Below are 18277 nucleotides of genomic sequence, written 5' to 3'. Positions count from 1 at the left end.
CGCAGGTGACCACTAGGGACACTGTTGAATCAGAATCAACTTTATTTGCTTACACAAACAAATCACATCAGTGCTTCTCAAATTCGAAGTTTAACTTTCAGGGGAAAGTGAGAGGCAGGGAGGACTTTCAGTATTCGTGCTTACTAATTTTTCGTAAACGTTTGCCCATTTGATTTCATTTCAAAAGAGGTATTAGGGGTGACAACATTTCTGTAGCCTGTAGGAATTGGCCACTTTCACCTTAGGCCTAGTCCGAGTGGGTGTCGAGTCCTATTTGTGGGTGTATTAAGATGCTGCAAATCACTCAAAGAACTATGTGTGGGTGTAACTGCCTTTTAAGTTTAGATAACGGCTAAACAAGTAAAACTATTCATTATTGTAACAAAGGATAAAATATAAGTCCCTTCATTCCTTCAAGCCTAGTAGGGTCATGACATAAAACAATTGAGAACCACTGCTGTACATAAAGAGCGACACAAATGAATAATTTAAAACTAATTTTGAGATGTGCAAAAGGCATAATATAATGACACAAATGAATCACATTTAAATAAAACAGGATTTACATTCAAGTGACTTTTTGGGTGTGTGAGCTCAACATTGATGTGTTGAAGTGTTGGTCATAGTGACGGCCTTGGGGAAGAAGCTGGAGTGCTCAGTAAGAAAAGTAGCTATCGGATGTAGTAGAACTCGCTAGATAACATCATTGGTAAATCTGCACATTAATTGCATATGACATAAGAGATGCTGCAGGAAAAAAAGCATAACTATTATGAGAGACAAAAAATAAGTAAATAAACTTGCTGTTTAATTTCAAATGGTTAATTTTAATGTTAAATGGCCATCACTTCATAAAAATACAATTTTAATATTTTATCTCAGTCAGCACCTCTCCAAGTCTAGACACCGCAATAATTACATGCAAACTCACCCACAGGCTCCACTTCTTATCTTGTATTTAGGATCTGTTTAACCTATCACACATCTTTCTCCCATCACATGATCTGACACACTGATGGGTGAGTGACGGAGTCCGAATGAGGCCTGAGTGGAGGGTATTGAGTAGTAATAGTAGTAAAAAAAAAAAATCTGTTTTACATGCACCCTGGTGGCATAGTGTGCCACACAAATGTGATTCATGGATGCATAGAGCTCATACTTTTAGCCATGTCAGGTAACAAAATACCCCTAATCTATTGTATGATGGTGGGCCGGGGGTCCTAGTGCTCTTAAACAAATGGTGGGGTCTTCAAACACTAAATAACTTGACTTGTACAGCAAAAAAGTCCACTCCAATGGGAAGTCAGAAAAAGTGTGTTTGAAGAAGAAATGAGCTGGAAGAAATGGCTGAGGACTGAAACATATTCATTAGCTCCTCGGTTCTTGAACTGAACCCAGAATTTTAACCAGTGCCCTTGGACTTGTGGAAGAAGTTGTGGATGTTCTGAGCGGTGGCCTGGCCCACGATCGTCTCCAGGTCTGAGACCGCTGCGTTACAGAGCTGATGGATGCTGGAGAAGCGCTGAAGCAAAGCCAGAGCTTTGACCCGGCCCACCCCAGGAACCTGCTGCACCAGGGCCAGAACCAGCGGGTCCAAAAGTCGAGACGAAGTCCTCCTCCTGAACGGGTTGTCCCTGCCATCTCCGTGAACCTGCATTAGAAAGAACATTTTCTGTGACCTCCAAAGGACAAAGATTGAAGGTGATTATTCATTATATTGTTTTGGTTTATTATACTCATGTCAGTTTGGCTTGATACACCCACATGCTCAGATATACAACACATCAGACTGACTACTTTATTATAACCCGTTAACTGGTTTAGTTACACACAGATATGGAACAAAGAGTGTCTGTGCAAAGTAGACACGCACCCCCATGAGTTACGGGATAAGGGGAGATATCTCTTGCAGTTTCTTTACAGGTCAGGAGGACACCAACGGTGTAAGATTTTCAGTTGGAAAAAACTGGCCTCTTACTAGCCTGGCTTGAGAGCTCTTCAAGTTTATTTCGCAAGACCGTGCAACAGCATTTCCCCCAGCACACACAACAATTCACCCAGCCCCTTTTACCCGTGAAGGGCCAACCATAGTTCCCAATGAGAGGGTGAGGCAATACGTCTAAAAGGTACCCCATTTACATTTATAACACCCTTCTTTTATATTACAAGTCTTTCAAGAGTCCCACACTCAACTTTTGCTTCCTGTCTACATTTAAGCACTCAATTAAACAAAACAATTTAGATTACCAAACTAACACCCAGTTAATCCCCCCCCTCCTCCAGGTGACACTTGGGAGAGTCCAATTAAGGTGATCAGCCTCTGGCCTGCACTCACATGGGCGCGCCTCCATGTTTGTGCCCCGACCAATCACCTCAAAAAAAGGAGAAACTGATGAGAAATTAGGAACAAAACCAATGACTTGTAAATGAAAAACTAACTAACTATAGTGGCAATTAAACAACTTCAATGGCAACCAAATATAATCAAAGTACTAACCAGAATATATGTGTAAATAACAAAAGCCAACTATATACACAAATAGAAACATGACAGTGTAGGTGGGGCATACACCTGATCAGTGAGGGAGGATTGGCAGCTCCCTCACAAGCGGCAGCCACCTACAGGAGGATTTGGGGGCCCTTCTGCATCTGGACAACATCTACCGCTGTCCAGGTGGGCGGTGGCAACTTCTTATTGGCCAGTCGATGCATCTGCACAATCTGAAATATGTAAAAACAGCCGGGCAGGGAGAGAAGGGTCTTTTTGCTACTTTTTTTCCGACTTAGATGGTAGGCCGACAGGGACTGTGATAAGCCCGGACGTCTGTATTAGGTTTGTGGTGTCAGGAATAAATTTTCTTGGTTCTTGGTTTGTGTATTGATCTCTCCCACCCTCCACTCGACACCCACCAGGAACTCGCCTCGAAGTACAGGGAGACTGTGAGTTTCCTTCAAGATGGACCGGAAGCTTGAACAGCATCAACATGACTTTGTTGTTACCATTTGAACGATGAACTGAGAGGCCTCAGTCTGGCCACTGACTGGCAGCAGCATCAGTCCCAGCTCAAAGACAACAAACTTCTGAACAGAGGAGAAGTACTGCTCTCCCAGGCGGGTGATTTCCACTAGCACAAGCTCCTGGAAGTTGCTGCAGGCCTTCACAAACACCAAAGAGAGACACATTACATAGGGGAAAAATACAAGAAGCTCCTTGTTTATTAAACTCACATTCCTGTAGCGGACCAACTTCCTCCTGTAGGTGGAGCCTGCTATGATGTCACACTCGGACAGGTAAAGGATGCAGCTCTTGTTTGGAAGGAGGAAATCTGCCACACCGAGCTCATTCTCGAAAAGGACTTTCAAACCTCCACCTTCAGAAGATATCAAGTTGGAATGCCAACATTGAGGGAATGACCCATTTTATGCTGTGGCCGACGGGGGCAAACAAAAAAGCAATGTTCAATTGCCCCAAAACCAAACATGCACAAACATCATAAAACAAATGCAATATGAAAATGACAAATCAAAAATAATGCAATCACATAAATAAGACAATAAAAATGTATAAGAAAAATTCTGCAAACACAGACATAGCAATAGGCTCCCATGGTAGCCTGACAAACTTCAGTTATGCTGTGTCAACTTGCAGCATTTCTTACGTGAAGTTGTTTATGGTGTTTGTGTCTGGTTTTTATCTTGCAGGATATTTGCCTGCGTTTTAAGCTGTTTGTGTGCTTTTGGTTTGGAGGGTTTGGTCGTTGCGAGTCACCATAATCGATATTATTAACGTCAAGACAAGCGAACAGGAAAGACATATTAGGAGAGACACACCAACAGACTAATCATCACGTCACACGATGTAAAATATACGGCTGCAAACAACATAAACTATATATGTAAATACACAGAGTTCGTGTCGTTGTAAACCTTCCATTTATTTACCCTTCAAGTTTTGAATGAGGGACGAGTCTCTCCATTTCTCGCTAGCAATGACGTGCCCGTAGGAAGGTACACTCAAAGTCGCTTTTTTGTCTTCCATAGTGCAGCCAAAGTGTGCCAGCATCCCGCTCCACCCAAACGCCGACTAACTGATTTGTTTCAAGAAGATGAAAAGCGAAAATCAATTCCATAAATAAAGTTGAGTTGCAACGGCGAAGCTAAATGTTTGTTATGTGGCGCCATGCCTTTATATTTTGTTTTAAATGAACCACGCGCCCCATGTCGCCCCCTTGAGGACCGGAGTACAACACCACCCAGCTCCATCGATCTTCGACGATCAAACTTCTCAATATGTACATAAGTGATAATAAAAAGCACATTAAAGTAATGCACATTTTCAATACATATTTAACTTGTATATTAAGATTGGAGTCTTGGAGTCTTATAATATAGTTCAAGAAATAAACATTTTGGTTCATATACGTTTGTATTTTAAATATTTTTGTATTTAACTTTGATGAACTAAAGTTTTCTGTGAAAGAAGTGTGCTCTTCCACTTGACATAGCACTTTGAATGTCTTTGAATGTTTGGACACGACCGATGTTTATTTTCTTAATTTATCTTTTTTTTCCAATGTCGTCTCCCCGGGGCGTCCCTGAACGTCTCACGGTGAGATGCGGCTATTTAACATTCAAGCCTGAACAGCCGCAGGTTGTTGCGCAAGCGCAGCCCATTGAGAGTGAATGAATGCGGAGAGGAGAGAGCACTGGGAGGATTGGAAGGAGGATTGGGACTGTGCGGACCCGGGAAGGCGGACATGGACGGTCAGAAGTGTTCCGGGCCGCGCCAGGGGAAGAACAAGGTCCCGGACCGAGTGACCCTGAAGAAGGAGATTGGGCTGCTGAGCGCTTGCACCATCATAATAGGTGAACAACTTGTAGAATGTAGCCTTACTTCATGTATTGCTAACAATGGAGGCTTGTCACAACACTGTGGAGTAATTAAGCAAAGTACAGTTGTGAGTGTCCAAATATTTTCCACTGAGGGCCACATACCGAAAAATCTAATCATTTTGGTATTTTTAATTTTGTAAACAAAATCAAACTAATCTATGTACATAAACATCAGATCAAAACAGTTCAATCAGTTAACGTGTTAAATTTAGTAATATAATCAGTGTTATTAATAGCAACTATTATGCCTGTTTGCTCTTTTATTCAACTTTTGTTGTTAGTTTTCTTGTTTGGTTGTGTTTTTAAAAAACATTATAACAATGTACAGCAGGGGTCTCAAACACGCGGCCCGCGAGACACTAGTTTGAGCCCCCCGCCTTGATATGAAAGTTTTATGTTAGTGCGGCCCGCGCAAGTTTGATATGGATGCTGTATGGTATCATGTACCCAGAAAAAATTATTACGTTTGATTAATGTTCATGTTAAAGGTTAAATAACTGTTAATAGTTATCCTCCCTATCCATGTGGAAGTGGTACGTTTTTGGCTATTTAAGTTTAAAGGAAATAACTTGAAGGCTACCGTTTAGGTCGCTAGCTCTCTAGTTTGCAAGTTAGCATGTCTCAAGACACTGCAGTTGCGCAATATGTTGTAAATAAAAAGAGTATAAATGTGACTATAGTCGTGTTTTGTCATGTCTACAGGGCTCTAATACTACTTTGCTCATTTTAATCTGAAAAAATAATTTGTCTACCCACCAACTATATGTGGTTTCTTAAGTTTTTATTATTTCCCGTTTTATTATTATTATTATTATATTTATTTTTTACTGATTGATTGATTTTCTTTATTCTTGATTTGTTTATTTATTTTTCATCTTATTTTGTGTACAAAAATAAAAATTAAGATATTTGAGAACAGTGGAAGGTTTTATCAGAGCTTTTCTTGTAGAAAATCGTAACAAAAGCAAAGTTTATTCATTTTTCTGTTTTTAATAAATGCGTTTTTTTTTTTTTTTTTGAAAACCTAATGCAGCCCAGCCTCGCCCAGACCCTAGCTCCAGTGGCCCTCAAGTAAATTGATTTTGAGACCCCTGATGTACAGTATAAAAAAATAATGTAACAATGATAACGATGCTTAGGATAACACTTTAGCATTTTATTAACAATGTAGAGTTATGGTAATATTGTGTATGGTACTGTGGATTGACGATAACGTCAATGTCAAAATGTTGCGTTGTTGTGTATTCTTGACTTGAATATACTGAAAATGAACATTTTAAAAAATAAATAAATGACTTGATGCCTGAGGCCGGAGTGGAGTATACAGTGTTTGCTGCTCTGACATACATATATAAGCTACAAAGAACATTTGACCTATGAACTCAATTCCATTGGCTTTACAGTGTCTGTCAACAGTCCAAATAAACAGGGTTCTTACAGCTGAGAATGTGAAGAAGATCAGTAGGGTTCTTTGTACATGCCGCCACCGTTCTGCTCCTAGAATCTTTTGTTTTTGTTCATTTCACTGTGCTTCCTGCGCATCATATGCGAGAGGCGGGGCCAAACGAGGTGAGGGGGTCATGTCCCGATGGTTCAGAGTGGATCACTGATGTCCGCTTATGTAATGGCTGTCTGTGCCACTTGGCTGCCTCCTGCCCCACGACTGTCAGCGCCGCGTCCTGAATTCTTGTACGTTTAACGTATACTGGAGTGGCTAGTGGGAGGGGCCTGCCCTGACTGATGGTGCTGTAACTCATTAGCTCATACAGGGAGTTCTTTGTCAGCGTGCGTGTGTGGTTAGGGGGCACTCCAGCCGATGATCCGTCTAATTATTATACAGTTTTACCATTCTAGTTGTGGTATCTTTGAAAATCAATAAAACGTAAGACAACCATCCTTCCTCTTCTTCCTCCTCAGGGAACATCATTGGCTCAGGCATCTTCATCTCTCCCAAAGGTGTCTTGGAGCATTCGGGCTCAGTGGGCCTAGCACTCCTGGTCTGGCTGCTAGGAGGATGCATCGCTGCCCTGGGTTCCTTATGCTACGCCGAACTGGGCGTCACCATCCCCAAATCAGGCGGCGACTACGCCTACGTGACCGAAATATTTGGTGGTCTCATGGGGTGAGTCAGAAGGTTATGGCTACTCTTCTGACATGTTGTCTTTACTTAAAGGTCCCATATTGTTGTGTCTTATGCCAACATCAGGCATTGATGCTAGAATTTAGACAGTTTAAAAAGGCCCTACAGGAAGCACACCGTTTGATGTGTCTCATTAATGCTAATGAGCTGTGTTTGTTTGTCTCCATAAGTTTTATTGTGTTTTTACATATACACTGTAACTCTGTACTTATCCAACATAATAGACGCCATATATCAAATACAACAATATAACACTAATGCGCAGGGCAGAAGGACAACATTAGTAACAATAGCATAACTATGTGAGCTATACAGTGCAAACACTTACATGCTGAAGACCAACAAAATGATGAAACCCATAACCTCACAACTCAACATGACTGACGTATAGTTGGCAGAGCAACAGGCTGCATTTTAAGATCTTAAGCTTTTTTACAAAGTGGTGGACTTGTACACGGGAAAGCTCATGTAGCTACAGGTGGGTCGGAGGTGGTATCATATCCACAAGGAAGGATTTTTAACCTGCATGAGGTCATGAAAAGCGGTAAAGTGGTAAGAGCTACATTCTGGGCAAACCCTTTCACTCGTGGGCCATAGTGGGTTAAAAAATTTGGTGGAGGGGCGGTCTATACTGTATATACGTAGGTGGCATCAAACTGAACAACATACTTAAAAAAAAAAGACACATCCACAGCCAGTTAACAACAAAGCACTAAAGATAATGCCTAACTTAAAACTCCATTCATTCATTCATTTTCTACCGCTTTTCCTCACGAGGGTCGCGGGGGTTCTGGAGCCTATCTAGAGGCAGGGTACACCCTGTACTGGTGGCCAGCCAATCACAGGGCACACAGACAAACAACCATTCACACTCACATTCATACCTTTTATCAATTAACCTAGCAATGTGGGAGGAAACCGGAGTACCCGGAGAAAACCCACGCATGCACGGGGAGAACATGCAAACTCCACACAGAGATGGCCGAGGGTGGAATTGGCCGAGGGTGGAATTGAACCCAAGTCTCCTAGCTGTGAGGTCTGCGCGCGCTAACCACTAGACCGCTGTGCCGCCTAACCTAAAACTGTTATTTCCAAATGCCCGCAAGGCATGCTTGGTGATCCAGCTTCAACAACAATGAGCAACTATGAGCAATAAAGTCAAATAAAGTTGAGTATGTCAACTCCTCCTTGTTTACGTCTCTGGCAACATCCTCAACGTACAGTATTTTGCAATCTCTGTTGGGAGAAAGAGTACCACAAGCTACCCAGCATACCTTGCAACAGGAAAATAAGGGTGGTTTTTTTTGGCTTGGGTATTGCGTGTAGATATTTGTTTGTATGCCCACATGGTGAAGTTGGTTGGTTACTTTGCATGTTGTGCCTGTTGACGTGTTGTGTTGTTTTGTTTGTTTTGTACAACAACAGCGTGACACAACAGCACTGCAAGTCATGTTGCTTGATGTGGTAGTTTGCCCACCCCTGATCTAGGGACTCATTTTAGGGTTAGAACATCTTTAAAAAGTCACTTCTGTGTGATCAACCGCTTCTACTATTTTGCCCCATCATAGTTTGTGAATGCAGCTCTTGCATTGGAACGCATTAGATGGTGTACCTAATGATGTGGCCACAACCTCATGTTATTATTGTTGCTGCTGATGAGTGACACAGAGTGCCGACTCTGCACATGTGGCAGGTTCCTGCTGCTTTGGAGTGCCGTGCTCATCATGTACCCCACCACGCTGGCTGTCATCGCACTCACCTTTTCCAGCTATGTCCTGCAGCCCGTCTTTCCCGAGTGTGCGCCTCCTTATGTGGCCACGCGCATGCTGTCAGCCACCTGCCTCTGTGAGTGATGACACACACGCAGACACATGTCAAGTCATCATTCTTTTTCACATCACCTTGTTACAGTGCCACAGTACGTTAGTTAGTTACCTGAAAACCTACCAACCAAAAAAACTTCTACCTCCATCAATGTCGCTCACGTTTATTTGTGCCATTGACCGCTGAAAGGTGAGGTTGGCTTCCTCAGTGGATTGGGGTGGGGGAAGGGGGGGCTGATAAAAGAAGTAGGAAGCGTTGTCACGTTTTGTTTGCCCCTTCGCAACGGAAACAATTTGTTTAGTCTGCTTAACAAGTCGTCTTTGTGCTAGAGAGCCAGGCCACCATGAGAGCACATGACATTGATGGATGAGCCCAAACTAGCCTGCATTCTTGAAACCATGGCAACCCACTCCCCAACTAAAGGATGGTGCAATGGAGAAAAAGGAAGGATAGAGGAGAAGAACGGTGGTGGAGAGGAGGAACAACTGTAGTATGGAGAGATGGAGGAAGTATGCCGAAGATGCTAATGATGATGCTAACATGTTGTCGAATGCTGCATCTAGTGCTGTTGACATGGGTGAACTGCTCCAGCGTGCGCATGGCCACCCGGATCCAGGATATCTTCACCGTGGGCAAGCTGATGGCTCTCGGCCTCATCATTGTGGTGGGCCTGGTCCAGATCTTCAAAGGTAAAACGTCCTATTCTTTTACTTGAGGCTAAATTGGGAGCTCATATTATCATTTTTCTTCTCCGCCTTTGCAGGGAACTTTGAGGCACTGAACCCACAGGTGGTTTTCTCCTTGGACAGGACACCCTCCGTGGGTCAGATGGCTCTGGCCTTCCTGCAGGCCTCCTTTGCCTTCAGCGGCTGGAACTTCCTCAACTATGTGACAGAGGAAGTGGTGGAGCCTAGAAGGTGACTACTGGTATTGCCAACAACTCCTCCATCATTCTTCTTCTGCTTTGGACTTGTTCCGTTCGGGGTCACCATAGATGATCACATGTTTCCATCTTCTTTGCCTCTTCCTCTGTCAGCTCTTTCTAACCATATTTAGAGAGCTTCTCATCTCAGTCTCACAGACGTCTAACTTGGACTGTTCCTCTGATGTTCTTGTTTCTAAATCGTTCATCTCGGCCTTCACGCCTCCATCATTCCAATTCCATCATCAAAGTTCATGTTTCATTGTCCTCCCTCCTTCAGGAATCTACCTCGCGCCATCTACATCTCCATCCCTCTGGTGACTTTGGTGTACACGTTGACCAACCTGGCCTACTTCTCATCCATGTCTCCTGAGGAGCTGCTCTCCTCCAATGCCGTGGCTGTGGTGAGTCTTCTCGGCGGACAAGCAACAAAGGGTCACTAAGTCACTGACTTTTTGACTCTTTCATTCAGACATTTGGTGAGAAGCTGCTGGGAATGTTCTCAATCATCATGCCCATCTCCGTGGCTCTGTCCACCTTCGGAGGCATCAACGGCTACCTGTTCACTTCCTCCAGGTGAGCGCTGCTTCTTCCATCTGCTTTCTCATGTGTTTGCTGATGCCCTTTCTGCCCTACAGGTTGTGCTTCTCCGGGGCCAGGGAGGGTCACCTTCCTAGCCTCCTGGCCATGATCCACGTCAAAAAGTGCACGCCCATCCCCGCCCTGTTGGTCTGCGTATGTTCAAGCTCGTCACTACATGCATGCTATTACAAAGTGTATACACAAGGTGGTTCATGTCCATGAGGAAGAAGGTTTTTCATGAAAAGACGCCTCCTCTCTCAAAAGTTGAGCAAATGAGTGAGAAAGTTCATTGATTTTTCTCACATTTGGTCTTCGAAAACAGGCTCTTGTTCTTTCTCTTTGGGCTTTCCCCTTCAGGGGTCGCCACAGCAAATCAACCTCCTCCATCCAACCTGTCTTCTACATCTGTCTCTCTCACACCAACTACCCTCATGTCCTCCTTCACTACATCCATAAACCTCCTCTTTGGTCTTCCTCTACGCCTCCTACCTGGCAGCTCTAAACGCAGCATCCTTCTACTAATATATTCACTGCTTTTTGTCTTTTCCTCAGTGGCACTGTCTCTAGACCAGGGGTCTCAAACTCAATTTACCTGGGGGCCACTGGAGCTAGGGTCTGGGCAAGGCTGGGCCGCATCAGGTTTTCCAAAAAAAAAAACAAAAACTTATTTATTAAAAACAGAAAAATATACAAACTTTTTCAGTGCTTTGGTTCCCATTTTTTACAATAAAAGCTCTGATAAAACATTCCACTGTTCTCAAATATTTTAATTTTAATTTTTCTGCACAAAATAAGATGAAAAATAAATAAACAAATCAAGAATAAAGAAAATCAATCAATCAGTAATAAAAAAATATAATAATAATAATAAAACGGCAAATAATAAAAACTTAAGAAACCACATATAGTTGGTGGGTAGACAAATAATTTTTTTCAGATTAAAATTAACAAAGCATTATTAGAGCCCTGTAGACATGACAAAACACGACTATAGTCACATTTATACTTTTTTTATTTACAACATATTGCGCAACTGCAGGGTCTTGAGACACATGCTAACTCACAAACTAGAGAGCTAGCGATCTAAACGGTAGCTTTCAAGTTATTTCCTTTAAACTTAAATAGCCAAAAACTTACCGCTTCCACACGGATAGGGAGGATAACTATTAACAGTTATTTAACCTTTAACATGAACATTAATCAAACGTAATAATTTTTTCTGGGTACATGATACCATACAGCATCCATATCAATAACATTAAACTTTCATATCAAGGCGGGGGCTTCAAACTAGTGCCGCGTGTTTGAGACCACTGCTCTATACCAAACTACATGGCTGGTCTCACCACACTTTTGTATACAGAATTGTGGAATAGACGACCTTTAATGATACTAAACGAGTGCATGTTGCAGTGCACGGCAGCCACCGTGATCCTCTGCATTGGCGAGACGCACAACCTCATCAACTACGTGTCCTTCATCAACTACCTGTCATATGGCGTCACTATCGCGGGCCTGCTCTTCTACCGCTGGAGGAAACCCGCTCTGTATCGACCCATCAAGGTACAGCCTTCCCAGTCATTTGCATCACATGGGTTTCATCATGTGACTTGTGCTTTGTTGCAGGTCAGGCTGTTGGTGCCCGTATGCTACCTGATGTTTTGGGCGCTGCTGCTGGGTTTCAGTCTCTACTCGGAACCGCTGGTGTGTGGCGTGGGCCTGGTCATCATGCTAACTGGCGTGCCCGTCTACTTATTGGGGGTCTATTGGAAAAAGAAACCAAAGTGTGTCGATAAGCTAATTGGTGAGTCTTCACACTTTCTGCATTGCCGTGAAAACATTATCCTTACCGCTGCTGTTGTCGTGCAGAGACTGTGACCTATGTGGGCCAGAGGCTGTGTTTCGTGGTCTTTCCTCAGTTTGACCCCATCGAGGTGGTCGACCCTTCAGAGTGGACCGAGCTATCGTCTGACAGTTTGTCTGCCCGCTCCTAAAAGTCAAACTGGGCACATCTTTGGTTATGTTCTGTTCACTCCGACTGTGAGAGCATCCTGTGTGTTTTTGACATTATTGGACTCGTCAACAGTACGACTTTTCTTTCCCTCTCAAAAGTGCTTGACTTCAACTAGTTAGGTGTCACCACAGTTTCTTTTGCAACATCCAACAAGCATAAAAAAATCCTCTTAAGCCAGTAGTCTTTGCTTTCTACACATTTTTAGGCTCAGTTAGCCTGCTAAGTTAGGCAAAATGTACTTGAAATGTTGCTCACTAACTGACTAACTAGTTTAGACTGTAGGATATTTTCTATTGTATGCAACCTGCAAATATTTCACAAGCACTTTGGTCGTCTGTGATCCAACTCCTCACCTGTCAGAAATAAGTAGAAGTGTGTTTTAAAAATCATTTCCTCATCTAAAGAGCTAAAGATGGCCGTTTTTTGGTGTCATCGTGTTTCCTTTTTCACTGTAAATTATTTGTAAAGTTTTGACAGAGGATCTTTGCTGTAAATAACAGTAGCAGCACAATAAATAAAGTGCAACCTAATGGTATTTCATTCATGTTTTTAAAGTCGTAAAGACTACAATTGATCAGATATAAGAGCATGTGTTTTTGCTGATCTGTGTCTCACCGTTTCCCGTCGTTTCTATGTAGTGTAGCTCTACGGTCGGTCGGGCGCGATGACGTCACCAAAACAGGAAGTACACCAGCGAGCTGCACATTGCATGACGAGTGCATGGGCGCATTTTTAGCCGCCTTCGGCGGTACTTTGACATTTTTGTATGTCGGTGAGTTGACATGGATTAAATGTAACACTCTGAAAGTACCCAGTTTTATATAATTTGTTTGTATGTTGATTCACCACGTATCGATATTTTTGCTAGTAGAGCAGCTAAAATGTTAGCATCAAACCCCTGCGCTGCCAGAGTCCGCTGAGAAAAGTTCATGTTTTCGTCTTCTTCCGGTGTCAACAGACCGACAAGCGCATTGACATTGAATCTTTTTTCTAAAATAATGCAGTTACTTCGGTGTCCATTTGGGTTAGTTTCATGGAAGTTAATTCTGTATAATTAAAGTTTTAGGTATAATTTAATGATCTGTATTGCTCTATAGGTGACATACATATGTTTTATAGTTTTGTTTGCTGTTGTTATTGTTTAAGTTCATGTTTTTGTGAATTTGAGCTGCACTGTATGCTTGACATTGAATGACTTGGGTTTTGTATTGGAGGTCTGAACAGGAGATGATGTGTTGCTGTAATAGGATGAATTAACTCGCCCTGATGGCGGACAGGCTGAGCTTCAGAAATATCATCGCCTTGGCCCCCATGGTCCGGGTGGGCACGCTGCCCATGAGGTTGTTGGCACTGGACTACGGAGCCGATTTGGTCTACAGCGAGGTCAGGATGGAGACGACGGAGTTGAGAGGTCAAAGTTGAGAAGTCCATAAGTGATGACCTTGACTCTGTCTTCCAGGAGCTGATTGACATCAAGATGGCTCAGTGTCAGAGGGTGGAAAACGGTGAGGGCACTCACGGCGACAATACAAATACTAACAATAAAAGCAATGGTGGGGCATTGCAGAATCAAGCGTGCATGATGTTTGCGTGCGTGCTCGCCAGATGTCTTGCAGACGGTGGATTTCGTGGCTCCGGATGACCGCGTGATGTTCCGGACTTGTGAGAAGGAGAAGCAGCGAGTGATCTTCCAGATGGTGAGATGGGACGCGTGTGTGTCTTCTACATTCAGCTGCATCATCTTTTGGTTGTTACAGGGGACGGCGGACCCGGACCGAGCGCTCACTGTGGCCCGACTTGTGTGAGTTTTATTAAATAGTTCTAATAAAAAGTGTACTACACTGCTCATAGAGCAAGTCAGTCAACTTGAAGTAAACTTGTGTTGCAGGGAAAAAGATGTCGCCGGCATTGATGTTAACATGGGTTGTCCTAAGGAATACTCCACAAAGGTCAGTCTCCCCTCTGTGGCGTGCCTGTCACTGACCTTTGATCTCAAGTTGACGTGTGACCCGTACTTTAGGGCGGGATGGGTGCTGCTCTTCTGTCCGATCCTGACAAGATCAAGGCTGTGAGTGGATATCAAATAAACGTCTCGATGGCTTTGAATGTCTAAATTGCATGTGCAACAACATTCCTTGTAGATCCTCGGGAAGCTTGTCTCAGGAGTTTCTGTGCCTGTGACGTGTAAGATCCGAATCCTGCCTTCGGTAAGACAAAAACCGTCGGTGATACCTGTTGTTATCGTCTTCACATGTCGTTTTGTGTGTGCGCTTTCAGCTGGAGGATACACTTTCTCTGGTGCGGCGAATCGAGAAGACCGGTGTCGCTGCGATCGCCGTCCATGGCAGGTGCGTTGTGCCTGTTTGCCATGGCAACACGGATTGCACTCATAGAGGATTTTTGAGCCAACCGTCTACGTGTGATTGTCAGGTTTAAGGAGGAGCGCCCCAGACACCCGGTCCACTGCGACTACATCCACGCCGTGACTCAAGCCGTTTCTATCCCCGTCATCGCCAAGTAAGCCAAACCGCCACGCCCTACTTCCGTCTTCTCACTACACCTATTTGATAATGATGGCATGATGGCGGTCTCATGCAGTGGGGGTTCTCTGGACCTGGTCAAAACCCACGCCGACATCGAGGCCTTCAGGGAAGCGACAGGGGCCTCGTCGGTCATGTTGGCTCGTGCAGCCATGTGGAACCCGTCTGTGTTTAGCGGCGGGGGACTGCGTCCTGTGGAGGAAGTCATGGATGAATACCTCAAATATGTGCGCTAACAGCCATGCTAAAGGTAACGTGATGTCCGTCATTATGACAACGTATGTGTGGTTGCAGGCCATCCGCTACGACAACCATGCCTTCAACACCAAGTACTGTCTGTGCCAGATGCTACGGGACAAGGTGGAGTCTGTCTTGGGCAAGAAGGTGCATGCCGCCCAAACCAACGCTGAGCTCAGGTAAGACACTCAGGTGACACAGACACAGGATCTGCGACATGGAACCAAGATGGCTTCTTTGGCAGCGAGGCGTACGGCCTGCATGACTTCTACAAACAGACGCAGGAGGAGCTGCAGGCGAGGCGGGATGCCAAACAGGGTGGCGCCCATCCGGAGCGCCTCATCATGGACGGAGACGTCACCACCATGGCAATCAAGTTTGAACGGTACATTTGGGATCCTCCTCGTTTGTCCGCGGTGAAATCTCTGATGTCTTGTCGGTGCTTGTTTGTGGCAGGCGGGAATATTTGCCTCAGATCACACCCAAGATGCTCCTTTTGGAGTGGAGCCGACGGGAGAAGGTGGACCAGCCACGGTATCAGACGGTAAGAAGAAGCAAACACCACTATGTACATCTGTGTAATACTTGCTTTTATAGTCAGTATAGTTACTCCAGACCCCATTCACTGTGCAATATCTAATCAACCTCCATGTGCAATATTAAGGGCTCTAAATGCAATATACTAAGTTCTATGTGAAGTATTTCCATAATGCCTCATATTAACTCACTAGCAAGATCTCAGTGTATAGACTGGTCATATATCTCATCTCGTTTCATATTGTCAACATACTGTATTTGTATATAACTCTGGGAAAAAACTGTTGATTTTGTTAATACTTGGGTTGTTTATATTGTTTATTTTTCTATATTGTGTATTTTGTACTGCTTAACTGACTCTGTACTCTTGCTGCTGTGCCATACAAATTTCCCCACTGAGGGACGAATAAAGGCATATCTTAATCTTAAAAGAAGACCAAAATGTCTCCGTTTTATCACTGAAAGTGTTTGTGCGCCTCCAGGTGCAGCGTCCGCAGGATCGATCCTTCCAGTCCACCGTCACCGTAGACAACAAGACGTACCGACCTTCTCTTTGGTCAGTCAGGTTAAAAGTACAAAAAAAAGTTAATTTACGTCATTTTCATTATCCTCGTGTGTTGTTGTCTCCGTCCTCTTCTAGGGAGAAGTCAAAGAAGTTTGCAGAGCAGGCGGCCGCCATTGTTTGTCTGAGAGCTCTCGGGATTCCAGAAGGCCGCATCGGCGAGGGAAACGGTGGTCTGGTGTGCAAGAGGAAGCGGGAGGCGAAGGTGTATGGCAGCGAAGAGGAGGAGCGGAGGAAGAAACAACAAGTGGAACATGGAGGGAGCAAGGTGCTGGAGGCCATGGGGGCAAATGGTCAAGTTTGTGAAGACATTACTGACAGAAGAAGGAGCAAATGAACTTTTGTTTTGAAAAACGTATCGTTTACTTTCAGCATGGTGAACACTTACTGCTGAGATGGGGCTTTGTGGCCAACAGGGGGCAGGATTTCACTGTCAGGACGATTTACTTATTTAAGACATTTGACATGATGGTGCCTAATGGAGTCACTTCCGTTCTGTTCTCATCCAACAATCATTTGTTTCGTGCATGCATCCGTTTGTCAGAGCAGTGACTTGTTAACAAGAGCAGCCCGAAACCAAATCATGAATGGATTTTATTTTTCCCAAAATTAATTTCAGGGTGCATGTTCGTACTTTTAATTTCTCTGATTGTGTTTTTGGTTTGTAGTTTGAAATGCAGGCCTTGCTCTTTATTTTTATTTCAATGCAGCAATTAACACAAGGGGCTGATGTATACAATAAATGATGGCCCACTATCTCCACAGACATGGAAGCTTAATTGTCACCAAATCAAGCAACTTGTCTTCATGCCAACATGCACTAAGGACTCATATTTTTGCTTGTACTGAGTGTAAATGTACGTGCTTAACACACAAACCAATTCGTTAAAGTTAGGCTATGATGCTGCAAATTAAAGGACGCTTGTTGAGTTGAATATACATCAACATCAACCATCCATCAATTTTCTGTACCGCTTAGGAGAGCCAATCACAGGGCACATATAGACAAACAACCATTCACACTCACATTCATACCTATGGACAATTAACCTAACATGCATGCTATGAAATTATAAACAAAATTATTTTTAGCCTAAATTACCACGGTGATACAGCTGCTTTAAAAGAGCGCTACCTTCACTGAATAGGCAAGTTTGGGCTTCCACTCAGCACTGCTCGCTAACCCACTAAACTCACTTCACAGAATACCTCCTAATGGCCAGCTACACAGTTGATTTTGCATGTCATAATCTGCACGGGGACCTGCTCCTGAAATGTGACTCATTAGCACCGCTGCATGGCCACAGGTGGTATTGCACAAACTTTCTACAGTCTGCGCACAGTATACGTTTTCTAGGAATTGTTTTTTCCCCGAAAACCGATATGCCAACATTGTTCAACTCTCAATTTCCGATACCCATATGTGTAATGTTACGCCCCTGATATGAGGAGAAATGATCACACATGAACTTGTGGTGTTTCCTCCACTACCGATAATTCCAACATCCCTTGTTTTCGCCATTCGCGGTCTTAGAAGAAATAGCAAAAAAAAACAAAACCCACGAATAATGGATGCACCCATGATATGCAATAAAATCTCATATTTTTGATCCTGTCAACTTCATAATATGCTTCTCAAATTTGTTTGAAAGCATCTTTTCATTTATTCATTCATTTTCTACCGCTTCTCCCCACGAGGGTCGCTGGAGCATATCCCAGCTATCTTCGCCAGCCAATCACAGGGCACATATAGACAAACAACCATTCATACTCACATTCATACCTATGGACAATTTGGAGTCGCCAATTAACCAAGCATGTTTTTGGAATGTGGGAGGAAACCGGAGTACCCGGAGAAAACCCACGCATGCACGGGGAGAACATGCAAACTCCACACAGAGATGGCCGAGAGTGGAATTGAACCCTAGTCACGTTGTTGAAAGCATCTTTCTGCTCGAACATGTTCAATCAAATTGACTTGTGCGGCAGCGCCCTCTGATGGATTCACTGTAGCAGCACTCCTTTT

At 43.7% G+C, this 18277-nt stretch overlaps 3 protein-coding genes across 3 annotated transcripts; 2 read left to right on the top strand and 1 right to left on the bottom strand.

The window, feature by feature from the left end:
* Positions 1-308: 308 nt before the first annotated feature.
* faap24 (FA core complex associated protein 24) lies at positions 309-4215 on the bottom strand. The gene is made up of 4 exons (XM_058075288.2): positions 3943-4215; positions 3229-3371; positions 3001-3156; positions 309-1651 (listed from the first exon to the last, which is right to left on the bottom strand). The coding sequence occupies exons 1-4, from the start codon at positions 4061-4063 to the stop codon at positions 1403-1405; spliced, it is 669 nt and encodes a 222-aa protein (XP_057931271.2). The 5' UTR covers positions 4064-4215; the 3' UTR covers positions 309-1402.
* A 483-nt stretch (positions 4216-4698) lies between these two features.
* Positions 4699-13049, top strand: slc7a10b (solute carrier family 7 member 10b). The gene is made up of 11 exons (XM_058075285.2): positions 4699-4866; positions 6811-7015; positions 8727-8878; positions 9421-9546; positions 9621-9774; positions 10060-10183; positions 10252-10355; positions 10418-10514; positions 11775-11924; positions 11988-12165; positions 12231-13049. Exons 1-11 carry the CDS (start codon positions 4758-4760, stop codon positions 12353-12355), a joined length of 1524 nt encoding a protein of 507 aa, XP_057931268.2. The 5' UTR covers positions 4699-4757; the 3' UTR covers positions 12356-13049.
* Positions 13044-17845, top strand: dus2 (dihydrouridine synthase 2). Its single transcript, XM_058075543.2, has 16 exons — positions 13044-13147; positions 13623-13758; positions 13835-13880; positions 13981-14072; positions 14133-14176; positions 14264-14324; positions 14396-14443; positions 14517-14582; positions 14653-14723; positions 14806-14892; positions 14974-15142; positions 15210-15331; positions 15397-15537; positions 15609-15696; positions 16172-16245; positions 16330-17845. Exons 2-16 carry the CDS (start codon positions 13642-13644, stop codon positions 16586-16588), a joined length of 1485 nt encoding a protein of 494 aa, XP_057931526.2. The 5' UTR covers positions 13044-13147; positions 13623-13641; the 3' UTR covers positions 16589-17845.
* Positions 17846-18277: the final 432 nt, after the last annotated feature.

The sequence above is a fragment of the Doryrhamphus excisus genome, linkage group LG1 (genome assembly GCF_037039965.1).
Source record: "Doryrhamphus excisus strain RoL-2023G ecotype Guam linkage group LG1, RoL_Dexc_Guam_v1.1, whole genome shotgun sequence".
NCBI classification, from domain to species: Eukaryota; Metazoa; Chordata; class Actinopteri; order Syngnathiformes; family Syngnathidae; genus Doryrhamphus; species Doryrhamphus excisus.
Note: the sequence above shows the minus strand (reverse complement) of the source record. Positions and strands in the feature narration are given on the sequence as shown.